The sequence below is a fragment of the Haliaeetus albicilla genome, chromosome 7, assembly GCF_947461875.1.
Source record: "Haliaeetus albicilla chromosome 7, bHalAlb1.1, whole genome shotgun sequence".
Lineage (NCBI taxonomy): Eukaryota > Metazoa > Chordata > Aves > Accipitriformes > Accipitridae > Haliaeetus > Haliaeetus albicilla.
In genome coordinates this window covers 40,161,769-40,187,872 of record NC_091489.1, presented here as the reverse complement: position 1 = coordinate 40,187,872, position 26,104 = coordinate 40,161,769, and the positions used below count along the sequence as shown (strand labels likewise).

Sequence of the window (26,104 nt, the reverse complement as noted above, 5' to 3'; positions counted from 1 at the left end):
GTCCTTAAAGTGGTTGGAAGGATAAGGGTATTATTTTCAGTAATAATAATAATAATAATAATTGCATTAGAGTAGTTTACAAGCATCTGGAAGGGTAAATGGAAAAGTCAGTCCTGTATTCTTAAGAACTTCTTGCTTCTCCAGGATTTTAGTCACCTGGATCTATTATCCAAGTCCTTCGCACAACAGGCTTTGGGGGAAAGACTTGGACAGGCAGGTGGATTGTCTGCTACACAAAAGCTTTTCTTTATTTTGTTCTATATGTAAAAGGCAGTGTTGTCCTTTCAAATACCAGATAACCATTTTCTTGTGTTTCTCGCTGAGCCTTCTGTTCCATCATTTTTAATCTCATTTGCTTGCAAACCCCATAAACCCTGACTTGGACCCTGCTCTGCAGCTTTGGACATTGCTGAGCTTCTGAACCGGCCCTTTTGTCGGTGTGAATGTGCTAATGCTCTTCTTTAACCTTTAGCCATTTTAATTTACAAAATTAAATAAACCTTTGATTCTTATGTTTTCTATATTTATGACCTAATTTTTTTTATCTATTTTTCTCTCTTTCTCTCTTTCTTTCTTTTTCTTCCTCGTCCTTTCTTCCCTTCCCTCTCCCTTCTTCCCCTTACTCCTTTCCTATGTCTGTCGTCATACATGTCACCTTGGATCTCACGGGGAAACATCCACGCTTGCCACATGCACCAAATTTGTTTTTAAACAACCATATTTTCCCCTCCTGGGAACCATTGTCTGGCACCTGCAGCGACCTTGGGAAGTCCATCAACGTCGTCCTCCTTTGTTTCATTGCTTCTTTCTGCAGTGACTCTGCTTTTGCTCTGTTAGAAACTTAAGATAAAATAAAGCAATATTTGCTTGAAAAGGCCTGGGTCCCACCAAGGCGTGAAAGTAGATAACTTTGCTTCAGAGGATCGTGTCAGTTCATAAACAAAACAAACGCAGAACATTTGAAAAAGAAAAAAAGTTTAATTTGAAAGAGTCAGTATTTTGTAACAAGAAAAAAAGGTTTAAGCCAAGTTTTTTCTCTTTAACATTTTTTTGTTATTTGTAATGAATTTGCCCTTTTTAATGGATGTAAAGAAAGATTTTGTTGTTGTTGTTTGCTTGCTGTTTTTCATCAAAGGAAGGTACAACACTGAAAGCATTTTAAGATACTGCTTTTTACTGATTTCTTTGCACATCTGGTGCTGATCACCGCTGTATTGTGCAAAAGGTTTCTAAAGCCCTATTCACAAATCTAAACCCACAGACTATAAAAAGAGAAAGAAGATTTGTCAGAGATGATCCTACTGGTGGCCCAAATGTCTCTGTGGGCTTTTGCATGTGGATTCAAATTCACGGCCATTAGAAGGTTTTCCTCATATGGTGGTCTGAATATAAACATCTTGTGGAAATTACACTGAAGAGATTTCTTTCTTTCTTCTTTATGTGGTTGAATCCTTGCTACTTCATTGGCCCCTTGTGTGCAGTCATGTATCTCATGACCCATAGTGGATCTGGGGCATAATACAGCCCATGAGCATACAAATTTGCAATGGATACTTGTCTAAGATTTTCTGGTTTTCCACTACTGTATTATCAACTTCATAGAGAGATCCCTTTTCTTGCCATTTTAACAGAAAAGATTAGCTTGAATCAAGTTACCTGCCCAGCTAAATTATTATTATTATTATTATTATTACTGATCCTTAATAATATTCCTGGTTAACTATGCATGTGACACTACCAGACAGGATTGATCCATGGTGTAAATTGGTGCCATATAATGCATCTTTGTTACCAAGTTCTGTGTATTGCATTTCGCTGAACAAATTTCAGTTGACTTTTTTCTTTTCTCTTGTTCGTACTTAAAAAAGCCCCACACCACAATAAAACCAACCCACAACAACAAAAAACCCTGTGCCCCTCATGAATTGCCTTTGTGATGGGAAACCTATTTGGCTATGATGCTGCTCTAAAAATGGGTGTGTCTCTCCCTCTAGGTCTCTCTTTCTCTGTGAGTGGGCCTGAGGTTGCCAAGGATGAAATTGTTGACATAGTTGTTGAACTGTCTGTACAGAATGTCTCAAATACTATCCATTGTGTGGAATGGGATTAATCTTTCTAACAAATTTCTAATACAGACAAACAAAAACCCCTGCCATCAGTCTTGTCTAACTATGCGTTTTATGCTCTGCACTTAAGTCTCTACTGTGTTTATTCAGACCTTGTTCATTATGGTTGTGACCAGCTTTTCTATCTAAATTATAAATGAAAACTTTGTGCAGGTGTTGCACACAAAAGCATGTGGATTTCTTTTAAAAACCCCTCACGTCCAGTGTTTTAGAGTATAGAAAATTTGTTAGATCTTTTGAGCTTACACCTTAGTGTTACTGAAGTACAGCGAGAGTAATCATAACACTAAAAAGTTGTGTGACTTTCCCCTATAGCTGACTTTATTAACTTCAGCTGTAGATCTGATATCAGCTTGTTTTGTGGGTTTCCCCTTATCCACAGATGGAGGTTACTAGCTGAGGTTGAGCTATATCTCACCCAACTCATATGTTATTAAAATTATCTTGCCTAAACTATAACTTTACAGAGTGTTGCACGGAGAAGAGAGCGGCACCTTTGGAGGCTGGTCTTCCTATCAAGGAGAGGTGCCTTAAGGCAGTGGAGATGCATTATGCTCTGAGGGGCCTCGTCCCTGTGGTGACTAGGCAAAGCCCAGACAAGTAGATGAGAGATCGTTTACATGGCTGAAGCTACTTGAAATGAATCCCATACTCGATGGCAAACAGGAATCCAATCAACATGGAATATATACAAAAAGAGCTTCTGTCCCCATGTTTGTAAAAATAAGGAGCATAACTGATATTTTTACCACCAGTTTATGCAGATACGTAACATGTCAGATACTAGATATACATCAGATCCTTGATGTCTGACAGTAAATGCTAGACAAGGTCCCAGGCCTTATTCTTGATGTAAGTAAGATTAAAGTTTGCAGAAAAGCAAGCTCTCCTGTGCTCAAAGATGAGACATAGATTCAGACCTGGAACCAGAAGCAGTTCAGACACTCAGATTTTCAGCGCATACATGCAGCCTTGCAAGCACATGTTCTATGTGAAAAAGTCATACCTACAGAAGGCTGAAACCTCAACCCTTAGAAAAGATGTTTCTCTGTGTGTGTGTGATGAACTGCAGAGCCTTGCAGGATCTCACATGGCCCATGGGATTCCAGCAGCTGTACCCCCAGTTTGTTGTTAAATCTCTATGTATTTTCAAAGGCATTTGTCAAAGCATTACTTTGGCTGCCTTCATTTTACAGGAAGGCCTTATTTGATAACGTTCTGCTCCACCAGGATCAGGTGCAATTGTTCACACCTCCTAGTGTGAGCAGCCAGTGGCATTGAGGTGTGTGCATTGCAGTAGTGTAGAAGGGCAGCTGTGGCAGAGGTCAGACTGCAGATCAGGTGTTCAGATTTACAGTCTTTTTTACTCCTGAAAAGAGGATCTTTGTGTGACTCACTCTTTCCTTACATTTTTTCCTTTTTGTATGCTCATATTCCCCTTTTCGTCCTCGGAAAGGGAGTCAATCTTAGGAAAATAACAGAGCTTGAAGCCAGGAGCAGACCACTGAAGCCACAGTGTTGGTGACAATCTAAAAGGAGTTCAGTAGTAGTTTTGGGAAATATCCATTGCCCTCTTGTCTTGGAAGGAATGCTCCACAGACTGCTGCGTATTTCTGCTACCTAGTAGCGAAGTTGAAAGCAAGCATAAATTGTCAAGCCTAAATCTGTGTGGAAACAGCAGCAGTTGTCACTTGGAATAGAAGGTTGCTCGCATGTTGCTTTTCTCCACTATAAATTGTGCAGAGTGTCTGAGAAAATGAGGTCTGTAAAATGCAGCACCCCTTGTTTGAAGGATACTTTTAAGTGTTTGCAAATTAAAGCTGTTAGCATCCACTGAGAAAAAATAGCTTTTCTCCTGGTTTTTTTTTCCTTCTGATGCATGAAATCAATTTTTATTTATTTTGTTTGTTCTTCTCTTTTTTGCCAAATATTGTAGGACCTTTGAAATGCCTGGAATTATATCTGCTTCTCTCCATTCCTTTTTTGTCTCTTTGTCTGCCTGTGCCTGAACATTCTTTGCATACTCTAGCTGAGACCCCACTAGGAAGACACATCTGGGTGGTTCTGCTCTCTCTGACAGGGCAGATGTCTGTACAGAATTGCAGAAAGTAAAATTAATGGGTAATTTTATCGTACATTGTAAAATAAGGGTGATTAGAAAGGTCAGTCTTGCAGGAAGCTCATTTTCCATTGAAAAAAATAATTTGTAATTAATAAATTCTTCACTTCTTTAGAATTAAGGACTCAAGAAATTTTTTAACATTTTGTGTTTGCTTATTTAACCTGTGGAAGTGTTATTCCTCTTAGTCCTGAGAATAGCAAAAGGGAATCACTGGAAAGCTTCTCATCAGGTTGAATGTGCTCGGGATCAGGTCAGAAATGTCCACCATCTATTTACACAGTAGCACTAACTGGTGATACACATGTAATCTTGTCCATGCACTGTTAGCAGCTGGTGCTCAACAACCTAACTGTATTTATACATTTATTTTGTACACGGAATGGTTTTAGGCCCCAGCAAACTCATTAGGGATCTTAAGTATCTGAATATTAGTTTGATTTAATACAGTATAAATTTAGCTATAGGATGGAGTGAATAGTTCTTAAAGTATTTGTAGATCAATTTAATTTAATCAAATGTGCCAGTCTGTGAAACTGAATAATATACTACATGCTTCCTGCGTTTTGTAACAACAGAAAAATTCCTTTACAAAATATATACAGAAAAAAGAAATGCAGCACCAACAGCCTCCAAGTTCATGGGGTCTTTAAGGATTCTTATATTATTCTTCCTTATTGCTAGTCTGTGAAAGATTTGGAATATCAATTCATGTCATGAATTAGAATTTATAAAAGCAGAACTAGTGGAAGAGATTTGAAAGTTACTGAAAATTGCAGGGCTTTCTTGCTAGCCTAGGAAAAAAACATTGCAGGCAATTACCTTGGCCCAGTTTCATTGTCTGAAACATAAAATCTGAGAATAGCTCAAAAACAAGGGCATTCCTCTGCAGATTTGCCCTTATTCTCCCGATCGCCATACTCTTCTTCCTGGCAGCCCTTCCTGTTGTAGCTGCTCATGCTCCCTGGGGCGGAAGGGCAGAACAGGAAAGATGATTGTTTGGGAGGGAGGGAGAAATATGGAGGGGAGACTTACACCTATTCAGTAGCTCTCCTTTGGGTGTTGAGAGGGAAAAGAGTTATTTTTCAGCTATCATAGCAGAAATTAGATCCTTGGGAACAGTAGCGCTTGGTGGTTTTTATAACCTTGTGCAGTGGGTTCCAAAATTTCAGGGCCAGTTAGTCTACTACCAGGTTAGAGCAGTTCTTGTGGACTGCTGTCCGGCAGCACTTCATGTTGAAGTTTTTTTGACAGCACAGTCACTCAATGGAACTTGGGTGCTCTTTGCAATTTTGTGGGTCAGCTGCAGATCATTTTCTGTGGCTGCAAGGCCACAGCAGTCTGGGTTAGAACTGCATCTTCATGCTAATTAAACTTCTGAGGAAACTCAAAATTATTTTGTAGTTATACAGGAGCCCTCCCAGTGTAGCAGTATAAATAGTTTATGCCCTTGCTTCCTAAACATAAAAGAGGACCCTGAGACAGAAAGGAATGATAGCGGGGCACATCTTTGCTACAAACTGTTGGTTATATTGGCTTCAGCAAACCTCTGGTAGTTGTAGTGGCTGAAACTTTACTGTTTCACGGGTGCTTGGGGTCACAGAGAAAATCAGGGGCAGAAGAGAGAATTGATGCTAGGTTTGAATGTCTTTATTTGTTGTGTTAGTCATAAAACCATCCTTTCTCTATTATAGCTGATCTTTTCTAATCTTTCATGTGAGAAGAGCCTTGCAGGTTATCTGATAATGTGCCTGTGGCTTGGACAAGTTTCATAAAACCTGGGATACCTGCAACAGTTTTCAGATTTTCTGTCTGTGAACATTTAGATTTTTGTTCGTTACATTTGTAAGTGTTTTCAGTGCCTCACAAGAAGCTGATGGAAGCTACATAAAAGCAAAATTTAGACAGACTGTAGATCAAATCATGGAGCCATCACCGGGCCTTTGAGTAGAAGTCGGGCACTTTCTCCATTGTACACATTGCAATTGGCAAGATCAGTCATTTTGTGGGGCCTGGTGCTTCCTGGGGTTTGGGTTTTTTTGCAGAGCAGAGCGTCTGCTGTCCCAATGGATCCTAGTGCTTGCCAAGGGCTATTGGAGAACTAATACTCTGCTTCCCAAGCACTAGTCACAGAAACGCACAGACATGCACACACAAACATATGAGAACCCGCCATTGTCATTTTAAGTGGAACGGCAAACGTTGCTTGGAACAGGAACCATCTTTTTTCTTTCATATTTGCTTTATGTTACTAATCCTAAGTAGAGAGGTGAGTATTCAGACAGGCTTTTCTGCAGTAGTGCTAAATAATCTGCATAAAATCCCTGATTAGAAAGTAAAGCAGATTTCTAGTCAACCAAGTCGGGTGGAGAAAGATATGACATTCTGCTCTCATTTGGGGATTTCTGTTAAAATATCGTACGTTATTCCTAGCCTAAGCTCATTCACCTTCTGTTTCCAGCTTTTGAATCTTGTATCTTTGCTCAAATAAAGTGCCTTTATTGCATGCACTATTCTGCTGCAGATAGGACTACAATGACCTAATTCATCCCTGCGCATTTCTTTTTTGAAGTTATATTGACTGAGTTTCCCAAGTAATTTTTGTTTAATTCTTCAACCACAGTTGTGATATTTCCCTGAATTGTCTTCTTCCTCAGCATCTTTTCTGAACAGCTTTCCCACGTTAGTCATACCGATGCCAAAGACAGAGGTATTCTTTCATTTCCAGCTCCTTGTATCCCTATTTATGCATGTGCCTTGATATTGCCAGAAGTGAAACAGTAACAGGCTGGCCCAGGATCCTGTGGGAATGCCAGAACCTTTTGATCTCCAATGGCACAGCAAACTGACTCCTGCACGGGGAAGAAATTAGTTCCTTCCTTACTATTCATGTAAAGCAGCTTCCCCAAGTCCAGTACCATGTGTAAACACTAAGGGGCTTGAAAACAGCCACTGCTGCAATGCCTGCTGAGGATCCAGAAGCTTTGGCTGTGCCCTAGGGGCAGAGGCTGTGATTGTCCTAACAAGTTTGCAGTTTATGCAGTTCTTGCAGTTCACATGAGTCATGTGCAGTGGTTCACAGACAAGGTGTGGGCAATGTGTAAGGCTATTGATACTGACAGGTCTTGTAAAAGTTGGAGGAGAGAGGAAGCAAAGAGTAGGACTCTAATTTGAATGGAATTTTCCGGAAGATGTCTTCTAGCACATGAGAAAATTCCATCTGTCCCAGAACAAAATATTTTGTCTCACTCCAGGTCTGGTGACTGAGATGAGGTATATTTTGGAGGCACAACAAGGAACTATTTTATTTAATTCACTGTCTGTGATGCTTTCCTTAGTGCACCTTTACTAGCCTGCTAAGGAGCTAATTCCCAGAAAGATGATGTAGATGAGAAGAAAAGTTTGACACATCTTTAGCTTTTTCTTCAGGAGCTGGTGTGAACAGGAATATGTTAATTATAGAATAATCCATGCAAAAATTCTGAATACGTTAGAAGAGGGAAAATACATGACCTCCTTGCTCCCTGCATGCATCGGAGAATGATTAATTTAATTATGCAGCTTGCTGCAAGGTGTTGGCAGGGATTTGGTCTGTGGCACAAACGTTCTGCTGAGCATTTAATGGACTTGGGATGTAAGTGTCAGTCAGGTGCCTCAGAGTGACTTTTAGATACAGTCAAATGCAGAAAGAAACTTTCCTGTTGGAGTCTGGATTCCTTAATACATATCAGGGTCACAAAATGAAACAACACCTATCTGCCTCTTGCTAAGGATGTTCTACCTCCTATTTTGAAGTAATAAAATGTATGGCAGAGGGTATGGCTCGCTGTCTGTGGAAATGATCTCTCCACCTGTCAAAGTCAACATAGATCAGGCTGAGGGGAAAGAGGTGCTTTGCTGGGCTTTTCTGCAAAGAAAAGATTCTAAGTGTTTGGGGGTTGCGACATCCAGCAGTAAAAAATGCAGTAGAAATGAATAGAATCGCATCTGAACTGAAAGAAAAAAAACCAGAATGCTCCTATGGACAATGACAAACATGCTCCTGCTGTCTCAGTAAACTTAAGTAAGCAGCTCTGTCACATGTACAGGCCTTTGCTGAGTGCACAGTCCCATAGTGAAAGGCAGATTATGTGATGGTTGAGACTGGCAAGCAGGTTTTTAGTAGTTTGGTACATCTAAATAGGTGCTAAACTGTATGAGCCAACAGCCAAATGCTCTGCCTGCAGATCAGCAGCTTGGGAAGAATTATTCTGAATAAAACATGGAGAACAAAAAGTAGTTTGTGTTTGGGGTATGATAGTAAGAGGCTGGGAAGCTGCAGCTGGCAACACTCAAGCCTGTGCCTGTTGGTTTTGTGATGACCAAAGGCTTTGACAGGATTAACCGATGTGTTTATCCACTCCCTGTTTCTGAGAAAGTACTCAGCATTTTACACACAGCTAGAAAATTAAAGGCACTTGCTCTGAACTTAGTACAATATGGGCAACCCCATGGATTTTCTAGGCCTCCATCACCACCTCTCACCTGCTGTCCTTTGTCTACTGGAAAAGGCAAGGTATTTTTTTCTATTCTATAGCTGGGGAAACATGGCGGAGATTGGGTGAGGTGGAGCAGGCAGTTGCTGTGACCAGGACAATGTCAACAGAGTGACAGTCTGCTTATCATTACTATTGCTTCCTCAGAAGGCTACTTGGATTGTTGTCTGTACCTAAACCAAAACACTTCTAGAGCATTCACTGATGAGCTCATCTATCTCTAGATAAGACATGAAAAACTTATCGCTTTCCAGTTCTGGATAGCTGGGTCTTACCTGAGTGACAGGAAGGGTTTTAATTCCTCCTTTTGTTTTCACCACGTAAGGGGCTAATCAACGCTGAGGCCCCACAGATATCACCCAGTATTCTGTGTCCCACCAGCACAAGTCATATTACAGAGTCTAGCTTCACTTACACTTGTCCTTGTGCCTGGCTGGCAGTGCCAAAGTAACTCTGGACCCTAGACACAGCCTTCATCTTGAGGAAGTGGTAGAGGGAAACGGGAGCCCTTAAGAGTTCCAGCTGGGTATATGCCACAGTAGAAGAGGTTTCTGTAGTCTGCTTTCCAGGCCTTAGCCCAACAGAGATGGGAAAAGCCCCATTAAGTCCAAGTGAATCTGTCTTTTCAGGTAGATCGTCCTGCATGGTTTTTAGGATAAAGTACTGGTTATAACACAAGGCTGCTAGAGAGAGGGTGTACTTTCTCTAAGTTTCCCATGCTTGCAACCTAAGCATAGCCAAATTTGAGCTATAATTAGCCCCAACTCACTTCTTAACTACAATGCCTTCTTTTCTTCTCTTTTTGGTCCCTAAAGCCAGCACTAGCCCTACATCAGGCCTTGGGACTGCTGCCATCGTAGGCATTCTCATTGTTATCTTTGTGCTGCTCCTGGTGGCTGTGGATGTCACCTGCTACTTCCTGAACAAGTGTGGCCTGCTGATGTGCATTGCTGTCAACTTATGCGGCAAATCTGGCCCAGGAGCCAAGGGCAAAGACATGGAGGAGGGCAAAGCTGCCTTCTCGTAAGTACTGTCATCACTTACATTGCTCCTTCTGTTGGATTAGTGTGTCCCCTCAGCAACTCTGGAAAAGAAACTGTTTTAGGGTGTTCTGGGTTCCTCAACACTGATGGGAAGGTCCTGAAAAGATCTGGGGCCACACTCATTCTGCTTTATATTTCCAGGAAGGGCTTTCTTCAGCCGTTTCTCTGTTTTTGTCCTATTCCTGTTAGTAGCTGTCAAATGGCTGGCCCAAATGCTGGACATCACAGTGGTCTTCCATGCTGTAGGTAATAACTGGAAGGGGAAGTGACAAAAATAAGTAATCTGCTGTTTAGGCTAGTTTGTTTCTGTCATTCACTATTGATACTTGCAGCATGTCTTTGCAGGAGGATATCTAGTGTGAATGGGAACTAATCTCTATGCAATTCCTTTGTTACAGGAAAGATGAGTCCAAGGAGCCTATTGTGGAGGTGCGGACTGAAGAGGAGCGGACCCCCAACCATGATGGGGGAAAACACACAGAGCCCAATGAGACCACCCCACTGACGGAGCCAGAGTATGTTGGCGTTAATCAATCTTAGCACAGGGTCAACACGTTGGCCTCAGTTGCCTTAATCCCTGATCTCTCATGCCCATGACTTAGGGCAGGAAGAGAGGAAAAAAGGTAAAATCGTCACATTCCCTTTGTGATATACCAGTGAGGAAATGCCTCCTCTCTTCCTCAACATTCAGTGACTCCTATTTCCAGCACTGGAAGGGAAAAGGGTAGTAAAGCAATCTTTCTTGAAAGGCCTGTCTCTGCCAGGTTCCATCCGGTGTGTAGATCAGGTACCTGTCCAGGTTCACTGCAAAGGATCCAGAGCAAAAGCAGCCCCCACCTAGCACTGACTCCTGCTTGAGCTCTGCTGGATGAGTGCTTGAACGCCCCATGGTGAAAGCAGTCCTCTCTACTGATAGTAACAGAGTAGTTACACTCTGGGTGTTGGGGAGGCATGGCAAGTCTGATTATTCTGTGAGAGGGCTGAGAGCTACCTACAAGCTTTGTTTGTATCAGAGAACTTGTTTGGGGCCTGAGTCTGTGAATCCACATTAGCTGGGATTGGTAAGGTTTAAGTATTGCCCGGTGTCTACATTAAGCTCTTTCCTAGACTGTTGCAGTTCTAGTGTCCTCTGAGTACTTCTCCATAGCTTCTGGAGTAGTAATGGGAGGAATTCGCTTTAGGAAGCTGCTGAAATGCTTGTTAATATTTGGGTCGGGTTTGGAACTGATGGCACAAGTTGCGTTCCTTTCCTTCAGCAGAGTCATCACAGTGGTGAGGTGGCAGGCTCTTCCACCTGCATACTGCTCACCTCCTTTGATTAGGTTAGCAGTGGGACCCAGTGGTAAAATGGCTCTGCTGGAGGTCTCTGTGAGGTGAGAGGAGAAAGGAGGCTATGTCCACAAGCAGCACTGAAACGTGGATGCGCAGCAGTGAGGAATAGCTGGGATTTATATTGTCCTCATTTTCTTAGCTAGTCTTACCAGAATTTTAACTCAATTATCCTCCTCTATGAAGGTTTTCTCTTTGTTAATAAGCCTGATATGGTATTCTCAGGCATACTGGCTTCTCATGGAATAAACTGGTTTTTTTTCCAGCCTCACATCCGTGAACTTGTTAAGGCAACCAGTGCTACATCATGGCTACTAAAGCGTAGATACACTGTCAGACATTGTCCTAAAGCAAACCTCATTCCAGCTAACACTACAGGCTGGAATCTGGTCAAAAGGGCTGAAAACATCACCTCAAAGCTGCACATATGTATGTGTATGTACATATATATGCATTACATGTGTGTATGAGAAAAAGAATTATATTCTGTGTGGTTTGATGAAGGCCTTAGACTTGCAGGCAAAAGGACAGGGCCAAGATGAAGGACTGGATTCAGGGGACCTACATTGGGACCTTGTTGCATGGTGACAGGTGGCAAAGGGCTGCAAGCTCAGGAAATTGGTGGAAAACTTCCTTGTGAGGTTAGGTGGAAGAGGCTGGGAGAAAAGTTAGGCTAAAACAGAAGAGTCTCTGCAAGTTGACGGGGTTACATTTGGCTAAGACTTGAACCAAAATCTGTGTGAACAAGCCATTCCTGAAGGTCGTGTCCTCTTTGCTCTTTTTCTCTTCCTAGCTACTCTTCAGTTGTCCCAGCCAGCCCTTGCTACCCTTTGCACATTTGACCTTTGAAAGGTTTCTGCTTCTCCAAGTACCTCTCCATGTTCTGTGTGTGTTTTAACCACGTGCCATGCTGCTGCTGCACCACCCACTTGCCTTCTCACTCTTACGCCCTGCTCCCCTTTCCCCTGCTGTCATTTGTGGGCTTCATTGTCTCTATTTCTCTTCTACTCCTGTCCTCTTCACAGGCACCCCGCCGATACCGCAGCTGCTGTTGAGGACATGCTGCCTTCTGTAACTACGGGCACCACTAACTCTGATACTATCACTGAAACCTTTGCCACTGCTCAGAACAGCCCCACCAGCGAGACCACTACGCTGACCTCCAGTATTGCCCTGCCAGCCACAACCATTCCTGAGTCAAACTCCATGTCGACTGGCCAGGCTACTCCAGCCAAAGGGGCAGCCACCTCAGTCTCTTCACCACCACCCTCCTCCACCCCCAAAGTGGCCCCCCTTGTTGATCTCAGCGATACCCCAAGCTCTACTCCAGCTACTAATAATTTGTCTTCAAGTGTCCTGTCCAACCAAGGTGCAGTGCTCAGCCCCAGTGCTGTTGCTAACGTAGCTGAGACCTCCAAAGTGGCAGCTGGTAACAAGCCAGCTGCCGCAAGCCCTGCAAACCTTACTAGCCCTCCAGCTCCATCCGAGCCCAAGCAGGAGGTCTCAAGCACCAAGAGCCCTGAAAAGGAAATTGTGCAGTCCAGTACAGTGAAGAGCCCAACAGAGACAACCAAGAACCCAAGCAATCTGAAGAGCGAGGCTGCTTCAGGCAGCACCACAAACCCCTCCCAGAATGAGGACTTTAAAATGGACGAAGGGACCTTCAAGACACCAGACATTGATCTTGCAAAGGATGTTTTTGCAGCTCTTGGCACTACTACTCCTGCCAGTGTGACTAGTGGGCAAGCTCATGAGCTTGCTTCTTCCACTGCAGACAGCTCTGTACCTGCTGCACCTTCAAAGACCGAGTATGGCTGCCTTTAATCTTCTGTTGATTGTGTGCTATGTCTCTTGTGCACTGGTGCTTGTGCTGTGTTCTTGTTGGCTGTTCTCTTAACTAATCTCATTGTTTCCTTAGCAAACTAACTCACCTGTGAACCAACTAAACAGGGCTTGGCTTTCAAGGTCCAGCAGGAAAGCAGGAATAGGCTGTGCCAGGGAAGCAGAGAAAAGACAAACCCAGGAATTTACCATAAATGTATTATTCTTCAGTCTTTTATGCAACTCTGTCTATCGTAGGTTATTCTTTTATGAAAGAGATCAGAAACAGTTCTGTTCGGTGCAAAGGAAGTGCTGTCCTCAGAGGTGCCAAGTTCCTGCAGTTCATTGAGCACAGCCACCCAAATTCAATGTCCTAACAGATCAGTGGAGCCCTTCAGAACTTATTTCAGTATCAGGCAGGGCAGAAACTAGTGCCATGTGAAACTGTGAAAGCATGGTGCCTCTGGATTTGTCCCTAAACTGGCAAAAGGATAAGGTAATATGATCTTGTTTGAGAGAGAGGGAGCAGTCACAGCACAGTTGGGTCAGGATAACTTGGCAGTGTGTTGTCATGGTATATTAGAGTCTTCATCCACTGTATCAGGTCTCCTCTTTACCCAGCTGATTTACTCAGCATCAGCAAGCCCCTAGGCAGGACAACCCTAGGGGTCTTTTGGAGCCTTATGCCATCTGGACAGGATCCACTTTCCCCAACTGAGACGAGTCTGCACCTTGTGCTTGGCAGGAGATGCTGTAACTGGAGACTGAAAACAGTCCTCACCTGGGTAACTGGGGGGAGGGCCCCTATCACTTGTGCAGATGTTGGACAAGAACAGTCTTGCTGTGTCGTTTTGGATGGCAGTGGCTGACAGAGCCATGAGCACAGAAGCCTGGAAAATGCTGATTGCTAATGGATAAGCCACCCTTCAGGGGACAAGTACCTAAGGTCCCTGTTCCTTCTGGCTTCCTGTTTGGACACCATGTGTTGATAGAGGCAGGATGAAATAGAAGGAGTATCTTGTCTTTCCTGCCTGAGCAGAGCCTGTGCTTTATCACAAGAAACAATCCTGAAAAAGCAGCTCAGATTTGTTGTGGGAGCAGCTCCCAAAACCAAAAGCCTGAGTTCACGCTGCTTCTTCAGCTTTTGCAAAGGAAAGTGTATTGAGGACACTGGGCTCTGCACTGTCAGCTAGATTGCTGCCAAGAATCTAACTAGCTGTTCTAGAGCTGGGTTTACAGCTCACTCAGATAAACCTAGGCTATGCTTTAGCAACCACACTGGAGACATACCCTAAGTCACAGCTTAGGTTCGAATTTTTTCCATCCTTGGGTCTCCAGGAAAATTACCTCATTCTGGAAGCTTTGTATTTAATCCAAAATAAAGCATCAGCCTTGATCATTGGCTTTGACACTGTGATTGCAATGTGTATTAGCACTCACAAAAGAGGAGTCAGTCAGACACTCTAGGACCAAAAACCAGGCTCTTTTCCAGATCTGAGTGAAAACCTACGCTGTTTTACTGTATTATTCAGGTGCCTTTACGTCTTATGGCTCTGGTCTCCCTACCTCGCAGCTGTGCTCCCATCCTCCCTTAAGTCAGGAGACATTCCTGCCGTGTGACTGTTCCACAGCATTGCCTTGTGCCCCACACAGCTATGGAGCATCTGGCCCTTCCTGGAAAGCCTGGGTGGCACAGCAGATGCACTAGGGTTGGAGGGAAGCAGGCAGCCTTGATGGGTGCAGCTCTGCCACTCTTAAGCAGAGAAATCCATGCTCACTTCAGTTCACTGCACCTAAAGCCACTGCCCTGTCATGCTGGGTGCTATGGAGTGACAAACAGAATAGAGAATTGTGATCTGGTACTGAGCTGAAAGGAGGTAGGAAATGGTTTGCCCATAGTACAGAAACATTTCAGCTGAATTAATGCAGCTTGGTCGGTGTCATGTAAGTGAATTCTGGGTATGGTGGAATGCAGAGCTATGTTCTTTCTGCCAATCCAGCCACCTTCTTCTACCTGTGCTGCTCATCTGCTTCCTGTGGTGCAAACCAGTATCGCAACCATAGGCTTAGATTCATCTCACCTGCTTGTCAGGGTGGATCAAGATTGCAGTTATCTCGAACTAACTTTGTGGGTAATGGGCTGGAACAGGCACTGCTTCAGGGAGGCCACCAGATGCGCCTTGTGTGGCACTTTTCATGGCTATGAGGAGAGTGTTGGACAAACAGAATTCTGATTCTTCGTTAAAGTGCCAAAACACAGGCTGATGAATCTAAGCGTTAGCCTGTGAAGATCTTGACCTCCTTTACACTTGTGAAAACGTGTTTGACAAAATTCACTTTTGTGTTTCCCTTCCTGCAACATACTGGGAAGTTCTGGGACTGACTTCCTGCAGGGAAAAAGATTTTCTGCTAAAATGGCAGTCTCTTTTAATAGGACATTTGGGTGATGTAAATGAGTGACGGTAAAATCAAATTCCTTTGCAACTGTGTGAGTTTTCCCTTTTGCTCCTTTTTGCACACCACAACATGCCTTATGCCTCTGCTGCCACCTGAGACCTCATCCTACTAGTATGGTAACTCAGGGCAGGAGGAAAATCAGAAAAGATTTCACTAGAGCTAAATGAAACTGGGGTGGGGGGTGAGTTTGGTTTTACTTAATTCTGCATCTGGAAATGCTCATTTTACTCTAGCAAGGCAATGTATTTGCTTGTTTCCAGAAACATTCTTTCCTTATCATTAATTCAGCAATAGACAGTCTATATTTCTCTGCTTCTAAACTGTGCCATTTTGGTGATTCTTCTTCAGGAAAATCCCAGTAGAAGACAAATCTGAAGTGCAAGCAACGGAAACTAAGACACCTCCAGCAGAAGTCAAGACGGTCCCCAATGAAGCCACACAAACAAATGAAAATGAGAGCAAAGCATGATCAGCGACAGATGAAAGCAAATGACAGAACAACTTCACCCAAGCATTTAAAACACAAAACACAACACACATCTCATTCCTCTAGTGTCTGTTGCCTTTTTTTAAGAAAAACAAACAAAACAGAAAATGCATAAATAGGGGGAGGGGGGAAATTTCTCTTTTTCTTTTCTTTTTTTTTTTTTTAAGATTTCTAGAAAGGTTCTATTTGTTGTGCACTTGCTTTTAAAAAGTAATACATTTTAAAAACAGGGTTAAACCCGTAACCAAATCAGGGCTTAACTGACCCTGTGTATATTCAAATAAGCAAAATTGCAAATACCATTTGCAACATGGTTGGGAAGCTCAGAATCAACTAGTCCTAGACAGAAAAAAAAAAAAAAAAAAAAAAAAAAGACCCTGTTCTTTCCTTCGTTAGTATAGCGGATATAACCACTGTACTACTTGGTACAGCTGGTACTTAATGAACAAAGTCCACAATTTATTTTTATACTTTTCAGTCGAGTTTGAAATATGTAAAGCCTCATAAATAAGTTATAATTTCTGTTCACCTTGTATTTGTTCAGTATGCAAAGTGTCTTGAGCTCTTTGTGACTGAATTCTGTTTTCCACGTTAGACATTTATTTGGGGTTTATTATTATCTTTTTTTAGGAAGAATGCCAAAATTGCAGCTTCGGGGATATATTTCAATTTGCAGTATTCAGACTCTACATTTCTTTAAATTTTATGTTAATTTTTGCCAACTTTTGTTCTTTCCAGTGTTTACAATTGACAAATATTTTTTTTAACTTTTGTTGTGTTTAAATGTATGTGTAAAATAGCTGCCTTTTTTTTTTTTTTTTAAGTAAATACAGTCTATAGATACTAGGTTAGCAGCATGCTTGCTTTGCAAAGGGAGACATTTTAAAACATGGATGTTTACAGTAGTTGTTTCCCCTTTATCTTTTCTTAATTATTGTTGTTGTTGTTGTTATTATTATTATTATTATTATTTCTTACTGGAGTAAGAAGAAAAGTAATGCTGGGGTTTGGTTTGGGTTTTTTTGGGTGGGTGGGGGTATTCAAACCAATTTTCACCAGTCAAGGTCTTTATCCAGCAATTCGCATAAACACACACTTAACTTGGGATGAAAGAGTTGCTGGTGAGAGTCCTTCTATACTTAAATTTAGTAAGAGTTTAAGTCCCTTGCTGGACCTGGGCCTGACTGCATAAGAGAAATATCATCTCTGCTTTTTTAGGACATTCTCCCCTTTCCTTCATAGAACCTTCCCGGAGCTTTGAGAAGCAGAAGGGAGATTGTACAGTTAGGGCTGGTCTGGTCTCATCTCAGATGTTTGACTACATCAAGTCCTCCTTAGTATGCCAGTAAATACCATTTCATTTGACCCTAGAAAGGTAATTTAAAAGCAAAGACTTTTTGCACAAGGGTGCTTGGCAGCATGCAAGACGCATCCTGCAAAGCTAGCTCCATCAGCAGTTGGACTAGATGATCGTTGTAGGTCCCTTCCAACTGAACTATTCTATTCTATCATGTATTGAGTTATCCACCTATGCTCTGCAGAATCAAAACCATGAAATCAAGAGCAAGTGCTTGGAAATCAATGCCAAGATTCCCAGTGATTTCACTTGTCTTGGTATAGTGTTGTCAACAGTTAGAAAAGGGGGCTGATGTAGTACATGTATTATCGTTATGGAGAGGGGGAGCTTATCAATGACATTTATCATTGTGAGTCATGGAGTAACACTGAGATTTTGGGGGTGAAAAGAAAGGAGGCTTGAGCAGGAGGAAGGCAGAGGTATATAGGGGAAGACCAGCCCATTGTATAGAGATGTTCCTTCTGTTGGGGTTTGGGGTTTTTTTTTTCCTGTTTTTTTTTTTTCTTTTGGTTTATTTTTTATTCTACTTTAGATCTGCAAGCTTGTGCACTGTGGGTGCGTGACTATTTTAGTGTGAAATGTGTTTTTTGTCATAGTATTGAAATAATAAAAGCTTCAACATAGTTTGGATGTGGAAGGTGTAGCGATAGTTCAGATTTGAAAAAAGAATATTCAGGAAAAAAAAAAGAGAACAACTTTTACAAAGAACAGAAGCCTTTAAATGAAAAGTCAAACTGAGCTGACTATGGCATTCCATTGCGCTAAGGTGATGAACAGAAGGATGATGGGGCGTGGGTAGACTGCAGTTTGGCTCAGGTAAATTGAGCCACTTTTATCGGTGTATTCTTCTAAGTATGCAGTCTTTTACAGTAGCATCACATAATTTCAAACTGTGAAAAATAATAGTCTTGTCATTTGCTAAGTGTGGGGTTTTTTGCATTTTTTCCTTAGCTCCTGGGATGCAAATGGAGGATGACTGGATACGCAGGCATAGACACTCATGCAATACCCATCCCGAGCCAGGATATCAGGGCAGAATGTGTCCTCACTTCAAAGCCTTGTGTCAAATCCGGACCTTGCATGACCCATCACAGCAGTGTTGGTATAACCATAGGGAAGTTTGGCCCATGGTCCCTAGGATTTTTTTTCTAAGAAATCAGTCCATAAAATGCAGCACAAAAAGGTCTGTCTACGGTTGGGGAGAGTCCCTGGGGCAGCAGAGGACTAGTGGGTAGGCAGTGGGTACCTCCATTCCCGTGGATGACCACAACTATTTGTTTCTCATTTCTGCGATGTTTTTGACTGCTTTTGTCATTTGTGTGTTATACCTCCTAAGTTATAACCCACTGAGAGCTGAGCAGCTGATAGGAAACAAATGCTGCATAATGCTAATGACCAGAAACATGTCCAGTGACACTGGTCAGCACCTGTTGGGTGAAAATTGTGGTAACTATCACCTGGATTGGCATTTCTATCATAAAAGGTAACCAGCTCAAAGCCCTATCCAACACCCAGCTGCATCATTAGAATGACTGACTGCAGTGGGTTTGTGTTGAGATCAATGGAATGAGCACCATTCCAAGGCAGAAGTGAACCCTGTGATTGCCTGAGCACTGGGACTGTCCATCCAACTCCTTTTTAATGCCATCATGACACTTCCCAGTACTTGTAGGTTAATTCTGGAAAGTGGTTTTTTACTTGCCCTTAATGAAAAGTAATTTGTTTTAATTTAGAAGTACCCCATTTCCAAGATAGCTTAGGCTTCATTGCTTTTATTTAAACCTTTGAAGAGGGACCAACCTGATGCCGTTTACGCTGTATATGTTTATATATGTATCCATACCATACATATATATCTATATGGCAATGCAGATTGATCAGCTTCTAGTTGTGGAGTGATTACATTTCATGCTGCGCCATACGTAAAGATGATACGATAATAGTGCATCCAGTTGTTCAGCTTTTAGAGTGGAGTTTTATTTTCACACTTTTCTATGGAGCCTTCAGACCCCAGATTTTCACACTAGGCTGTTTTGATAGTTGTTCTCAGACCCTCCATTGACATCCTTACCCAGCATTCCCTACTTTTGGGGGCCTTCTATCTTGTTAAAAAACAAAAAAACTTTTTACCAAGTGAAACATCGATTCCACCTTTATTCCCATTCTCACTGGTGTAAATACTGATACTAACTGAGGATTTTGACTTTGCATTCTGTCAGAATACTGTGTTCAAATAAAAATTACAAAAAAAGTTCATGCCTACAGTCTGCCCTTCTTTAGATGGTCTGCTAGGTCCTGTGTACAGACATGGATTCCCAGGGCTGTATTTGCGCGTGAGCCTAACGTGAAGCCAGCAGTCCCCTTGTGGCAATGCCCACAGCATGAGTTAAGCATCCGTCTGAGGCTCAGGGCTGTAGGCAAGCAGGCAACGCAACTGTCTGCACAGTGATGTTGGTGAAGCAGTCATGCTGCATGCTCTAAGCTGGTACATCTCTGAACAGTGGCAGTGGGCTACAGCAGTGCCTTTTGAAAATTCAGATGTGCAGAAGGAACACCTGCCAGCATGTGATTCCACAGACGGGCTCTTCCAAAGTGCCGAGTATCACAAAGAGGAGTATTTTTAAAGTTTGTTTCTCTGTCCCACCATAGATAATTTCCTTGAGATCACTGAACACACAAATGCAGTTTCATGTCTGCTGTGAAACTAGGACAGCTGCATTTCCCATAAAAATATGTTCCTCTGTTCACTGGCTATGAAAGTTGTGTGCATTTGTGTGCATGTGAGTGTTGGCTTTAAAAGGTGTCCTTAACCCATCCTGAATTGGGTGCCTGAACTTAATTAATGTGGGATGAATCTAATTTAATTCTGTCCTAAGCATTGATCTCCCAGGACACAGAAGGAGAAATGAGAGCTCTGATAGGTATCAGTAGCTGGGCGCCAGAATTGTTCACAGAAAAAGAAGAAAGTAAATGGATTGTGCTAAAGTACTTGTTATCGCAAGAGAATACCGTTCTCCTGTCTGCTTCCTCTCCAGCCCTTTGCCCTCTATTCTTGACTGCTGTTCACACTGTGGTTTGCAGTAAGGCAGTATTTCAGCAAAGCTGCTGTGATTGGCCCCATATGTCTTTGGTACTACTGCTTTAGAAAAGGCTGTCCCAGGAAAAGGGACAGGAAACATTCCATCTTCTTGGTGGGTTCTTTCATCGCTGCAGAATTCCTTTTGAACTCGGGTTCCAGATTCATGCTCTCAGCTCCATTATAGCTGTCATTTTTCTTTCATTGGAATTCCTGACCTCTCCCTCCTGACTCTTTATTTTACACAGGTTGCAGAGTTTTCCCAGCCTGCTTTGTTCTTGGGAAGAGTTCTTCCTTATTGCAGTCGGTGGCATACAGCGGGCAAAATGGTTCTGTATTCAGATAGTGATTTCTGGTTTGTTATACTGCATGTTTGCAATACCGCATTTTTTACAAGAACCCACCATGAACAATGGAGAGTGGGCGGATGTGGTACAATGTCAGTCCTCAACCAATATACGTATGTGCAATTGTATCGTACAGCTTGCTTCTGCAGGAAAGTTGGAAAGTCAAGAGATGGTCTGAAAATAGTTTATTTCTTTTTTCTCTCTTATTTTTTTCTTTCTCTTTTTTCTAAAATGTTGGCTAAAACCTGCCAAAATGCCAAACTTTATTTAATTTTTCTAGCCTGGGCTACAGGGGGGTGTCTGTTTTTCTTGAGAATATCTCCACAAATTCAGGCAAAGTAGAGTTTATTTTCACATGGACGTTTCCCTTTGGCTGAAAAAGAGCTTTTTTCTCACTACCTAACCATTGGAACAAAAAAGTTTCAACTACTTTCAAGTCAGGAAACTTTAATTGATAAAAGTCACTGATTCTGTTTCAAGGGAAGTTTCTGAGGTTGCCTTTTTCTGTGTTCCTGGCTTTAGCAGCTGCTTCCCTGAATCACACTAATGTCACCTCTGCGTAATGCCTGGTAGATGTACTCTGTTCCCTGGTGTTTGGCTTGTTTCCTGCTGTAGCATCTTAATGAACCGTGAGGAGCTCAGGTAGTCTTTCCTCTTCTCTCAGAGATTAATAGAGAGGCCTGGAGCACTTGGCCTAATTTACTGTTGCTGGAGAGCACATGCCCATGTGTGAAGAGTGATGAGTTTTCTCTCCCTGGAGCTGGGGTTGTGCTCAGTGGCAAACAGAACTAAAAAATTCTTTACTAGCCCTTTGTATTTCTTCAGCCATTCATCAATCTTCAGACCTATCTTTCTCAGTAGTTTTAACTTGTCTCCCTCTGTTGAGGCCATGGCACCCAACTGTCAATGTCAGCTTGGCTGAGTATGTCTGCTTTGACTGCAGGCTGGGCTGAAAGGTAAGCCTAAGCAGCAGGGGCTTAAGGGAGGTGGCTGGAGATCTGCTGCAAACAGTTTCTTCTTTCTCTCATCCCTTCTAGACATTCTAGTTAGTTGGCTTGTCATCAGATATTGGTATATGAATATACATGCACATGCTTTCAGAGCATCATTTTAAGTGCTTCTGTACTGAACTGTATGGAAATGCTTAGAGACCCGGTCACCATTTCGGTAAAAGTGGCTCTCCCCTCTGCACATTAGCCAATCGAGCTCTCTACTGTTTGTTGCCAACTGGCAGGAAAACGCTGCACCTAGCACAGCCTCCCAGAGCTCCAGGCAGGGAGCATGTACCACAGCTATGCTCTCTGTAAGGGATTAGCAGATCTTGCAGCAGAGCTGAGCTGAGAACTTCATTTCATTTACTGTAATGAAGTCTCTGCCTGGCTGCTAAATGAATTCCAAGTCTTATTTTCTACAGCTATGTTATTAGGTTCATCCTGTGCACAGAGGCTCAGGTCCTGCAGGCTTCTCTTCGTGTTTCTCTGGCGCACTGGTGCAGCTTGTCATCACCTCACTCTGCTCGGGGTGCTGGCACATCAGAGGCCCTACGGTATAGCACCATGCCTGCTGGCTACTCTGTAACTTACTTTATGGAGCATGTGAACAGCATTGGGAGGGAGCAGCGGCTTTCCATGCAGCCTAGCAAATTACTCTTTTCCTTCTGTTGCCCTCCTGCAGAGCCTGATGAACAGGAGAAGTAAACAATGGATCTGATGGCAGAATGGAACACAACTTCTTGTATGGAGAGAGAAGGGGAAGCTGAATGGGAGGAGCAGAAGTAAAGACCATTTTGATGCAGGTGACTGGGAGTAAAGGCAGGATCTGCCTACAGTGATGCTACGTCTTTAAGATGAATCAATCTTTCACTCTCCAGGCTGCTGCTGAGCCAGTGGGGTATCCCAGAGGCAAGAGAGGACAGTGCAAAGCTGGGAGACAAGAGTGCATAGGAGGCTGAACTGCAGCAGCCAGTCCACCTGACGTGAGGGGAGAGACTGCAGGAATAGCGCTTTCTCAGTTTTCCACCCATCTGGAGGGAGTTTATCTGTGCAGATTCACAGCCATCAGAGAGAACCTTTCTGACTGTCCTTCCCTTGTCTCCATCAGCCTCTCATCGTGCCATTGTGGGAGAGGCAGGAACCGAGTCAGTCTCTCTCCCCCACTGCATCGGGCTGGATGCTGCTGCCTGCATGCAGCACCCATGGGACAAGGGAGAGGGGTAGGCAAGAAAGACTGCCCCACCACCGCTTGCTGCAAATCTGCAACTCCAAAATGGTCTTTTAATGAACTGAGGAGCTGAGCTCTTTGTACTGTATGGTTTACTTGTAACAGTTTTTATTCTCTTAGACCTTAAGCATGGATTTCCTCCCCAGATTTTCTAGGATAACAAATAAAGCTAGACTGCTGAGCATTCTAGTGACATAGCTATTGCCTCGTGGGTATTTTTAATTGGGCACCATGGACACTGGATTTGAAACAGCTTCATTAGAGGCAAAAAAACCACCTGTGGGATGGAGGCTTACATGAGCAAGAGCAGAGCTGACTTGCAGTGAGAGAAGGCAGCTATTTTGGTTTGGTGCATGAGGAAAGGGGAAAGGGATCTTATGGCAGTTCCTGCAGCAAAGGGGCTGGAAGGGACAGGAGAGCCTTGCTGCCTGTGGAGTCAGGCAGCTCAGTGCCTTGTTGGCACACATAGCCCAGGAGACCATTTCTCCTCCCGGGCAGTGTGGCGGCACATTGAAGAGTAGGCAGAGGAATATAGCTGCGATTTGTAACTTCACAATGAGATTTCTAATTTCATGCCCAGCAGACACCAGAGTGGCCAGCCCTTCTTGATGTCCCACACCTTAGGCAACACTGCCACTTTCAGGAGATTTGCCAGATCACCTCTCTCTGTTTCTCACCTTTCTCTCCAGAGACGGCTGAGTTATAACATGTCTGGAATTAAAACATCCTGGCAGTGCAGCAGGGACTCAGTGATGTTCTGACTCCCTTTGGTGGCTGACAGCTTCCATTAACTGCCACTTCTAGTCTTCTGGCTCTGAAAACATGGCCCTAGAGCACCTCCTGAGAGTTGTGACAAGGACCCATCTGGCTATTGGAGCCATGTATGCGCGCGTGTGCTTGTCCTGATGGGGACATGCTTTGTGTGAAGTGCTAATGTGAGGGGAAGCTGGATGCAGAGACTGCTCTGTACCACAAGCCTAACACATCCCAGCAAGGCCACATGGTGTAAAGGAGGGCTAGGATTCTCTTGCAAGGGCAGCTGGCCCTCAGAGCCTGAAAAGGTTGAGCGATGTCTCTGGGCCATTGCACGCACTGCTGGGGATCAGCCAGCCCCTCTGTTTCCTTTTCTCTGGCTTCATCCACCTGGACAGATCGTGCATCCACAGCACAGCTGGGTGGGTAGCTCAGATTTGGCAGCACATGCAGTGCATAAGCCTGGCTGGCAGGAGCATGGAGGCTGATTTGGGAACACAGGCAACAAAGCAGGAAAAGGCCCGAAATCACAGCTTTGCTCCTAGCTGGTTAGCTGCTTTTTGTGCTGGAGGATGATGCCACCTTCTGGCTGTCTCACTGGTGACAGGGTGCATGTCCCACCGTGGGAAGGGGCTGCGCTGGCTCCCTGGAGTGGCATGAAGCCTCCCTGGGCACCAAACCCCCCAGATCCTGCAAACTCCTGGCCTGAGCACCCTCCTTGTCTGATAGCAGAGAGGATACAGAAATTGTCACTGTTAAGTGGCCCCTTCTCAGACGCTGTTGAGACCCTCTGGTCCCCTTAACTTGGAGGGAAGAAGTGCCTGTTTTGAATGAGGGTTTAACCCTCAGCCAACTCCAGTCTCTCTGTTTCCTACTCAAAGACTAAGAAAGTCCCAGTCTTTAAAGGGTATCTTAAAAAAAAGATCCAAATCTGGTATAAAAATCAGGGCAACAGGTGCTAGAGGTTATTGGTTGTGGATGAGTGTTCATGTTTCTTTCTTCATGTTCCCTCTCCCAGTTGGTAGGTCTGCTAAACTTTGGCTCAGCTAATCCTTATATTCACCAATGTCCTTTCACTGATTTTTTGCCCAGGCTATCCCATTCCTGTCCCCTGTGTATGAATAGAAGATGACTTTGGGCATTAAAAAGCCAGACTAAAAGGATCTTAAATGCTCCTTGGAGAAAGGATATGCCCATGCCTCTGCTGATATGCTCCCTGCTGTCAGCTGCCAGCAGGGCAGCTTGCCTCCTCACTCTGCCAAATCAAACCCAGATGTATGTTTTGATAAAACAACAAGCAGAAGAGAGCAGCAGCAGGAGATCTCACTTTGGGTTTGCATACATTCAGGCTGTAAGGCAAAGGCTGACCTGTTTAGCAGAGGGAAAGGGACCATATTCAGCTCAGTGATCAGTGAAGCATTTCTGAGATTTCAAGCCAGAAAGTAAGTGAAGAAAGCCAGGATGAAGATAGGGGCTCTCTAGCTGCTCTGGACTAGGAGCCTCTCTGCAGTGCATGGCTCACGTGGAAGGCGTTTGGTAAAGGGACCCTCCGTAACCCATCAGGCCAGACATGCTGCTGCGGTGGAAGTGTAAGCACTACTTGCCATCATCAGAGGGATTGTATCTAGGAGTAGTGGGAAGGAAGAAAAGAAGTCACCTGCTAAATGCTCTGAAGTAAGTTGCAAGTACAAAAGCACACTTTTTTTCCCCCATTGTAGCATAGCTCTACAAGAGCAATCAAAAGAAAGCTGCAAAAGGAAGAGGTAGGATTGCCCTTTCTGTAGGTCTCTCTTTACCTCGTGCTGAGCATTTGCCTGTTAGCTGTGCACACTAAAGCACGATGCTAAGTTACACCCTCAGGTGCTCCAATTCTAGACTGGTGTTTAGGCAGCACAGCAAGTGACCGTGTAAGGGCGAGGGAGGGAGGTCTGGGCGTCTGTAGTCAGTCCCAACTGCTCCTGCTACTCGGCCCTGCTCCTCGCTGGGGCCCCCACTCCTCCGCGGGGACGAACCTCCTCCGGGCTGCGAAGCCAGCGGCCGCGCTGCCCGATAGCGAGCGGCGTTTTGGCACAGCGTCGGCCGCGCTGGGCCAGGAGAGGGACCCCTTGCTGCACCCTGCGAGGCGAGGCGAGGCGCGAAAGCGCGGGCGGGTGCAACTCCCGCCGGTGGCCGCGGCCGTTCCTGCCCCTCGCAACGCCCTGCGTTATAGCTAGAGGGCGAGGAAGCCCGTAGGACAGCAGCTGGCTGTGCCCTGGGGGTGGTACTGCAGACACCGCGCGGGGACCGCGGCTGTGACCGGGCGGGCTCGGCCTCCGGCCCCGGCTCCGAGAACTGTTGCCTCCCGGCTAGCCGCGAAATGGCGGTCGGCGAGGCACCGCCCCTTCGTTTGCATAGCCACGCCCCAAAACGCCCCACCCGCTGACGCTGCGTCAGG

General features: G+C 44.0%; 1 protein-coding gene across 7 annotated transcripts in view; it reads left to right on the top strand.

Annotated features, from left to right (window-relative positions):
- Window positions 1–22,990, top strand: part of NCAM1 (neural cell adhesion molecule 1) — a 160,581-nt gene extending 137,591 nt beyond the window's left edge. For 3 of the 7 annotated variants that reach the window (XM_069787962.1, XM_069787957.1, XM_069787958.1), the window contains 5 exons: window positions 9,596–9,803; window positions 10,222–10,338; window positions 12,178–12,960; window positions 15,779–22,271; window positions 22,372–22,990. In XM_069787962.1, coding sequence (XP_069644063.1) covers window positions 9,596–9,803; window positions 10,222–10,338; window positions 12,178–12,960; window positions 15,779–15,899 — 1,229 coding nt within the window. In that variant the 3' untranslated portion in view covers window positions 15,900–22,271; window positions 22,372–22,990. Of the gene's footprint in view, window positions 1–757; window positions 4,363–9,595; window positions 9,804–10,221; window positions 10,339–12,177; window positions 12,961–15,778; window positions 22,272–22,371 lie in introns of those variants that run through there. The other 4 variants (XM_069787959.1, XM_069787963.1, XM_069787960.1 and 1 more) reach the window with 2 other exon arrangements.
- Window positions 22,991–26,104: the final 3,114 nt, after the last annotated feature.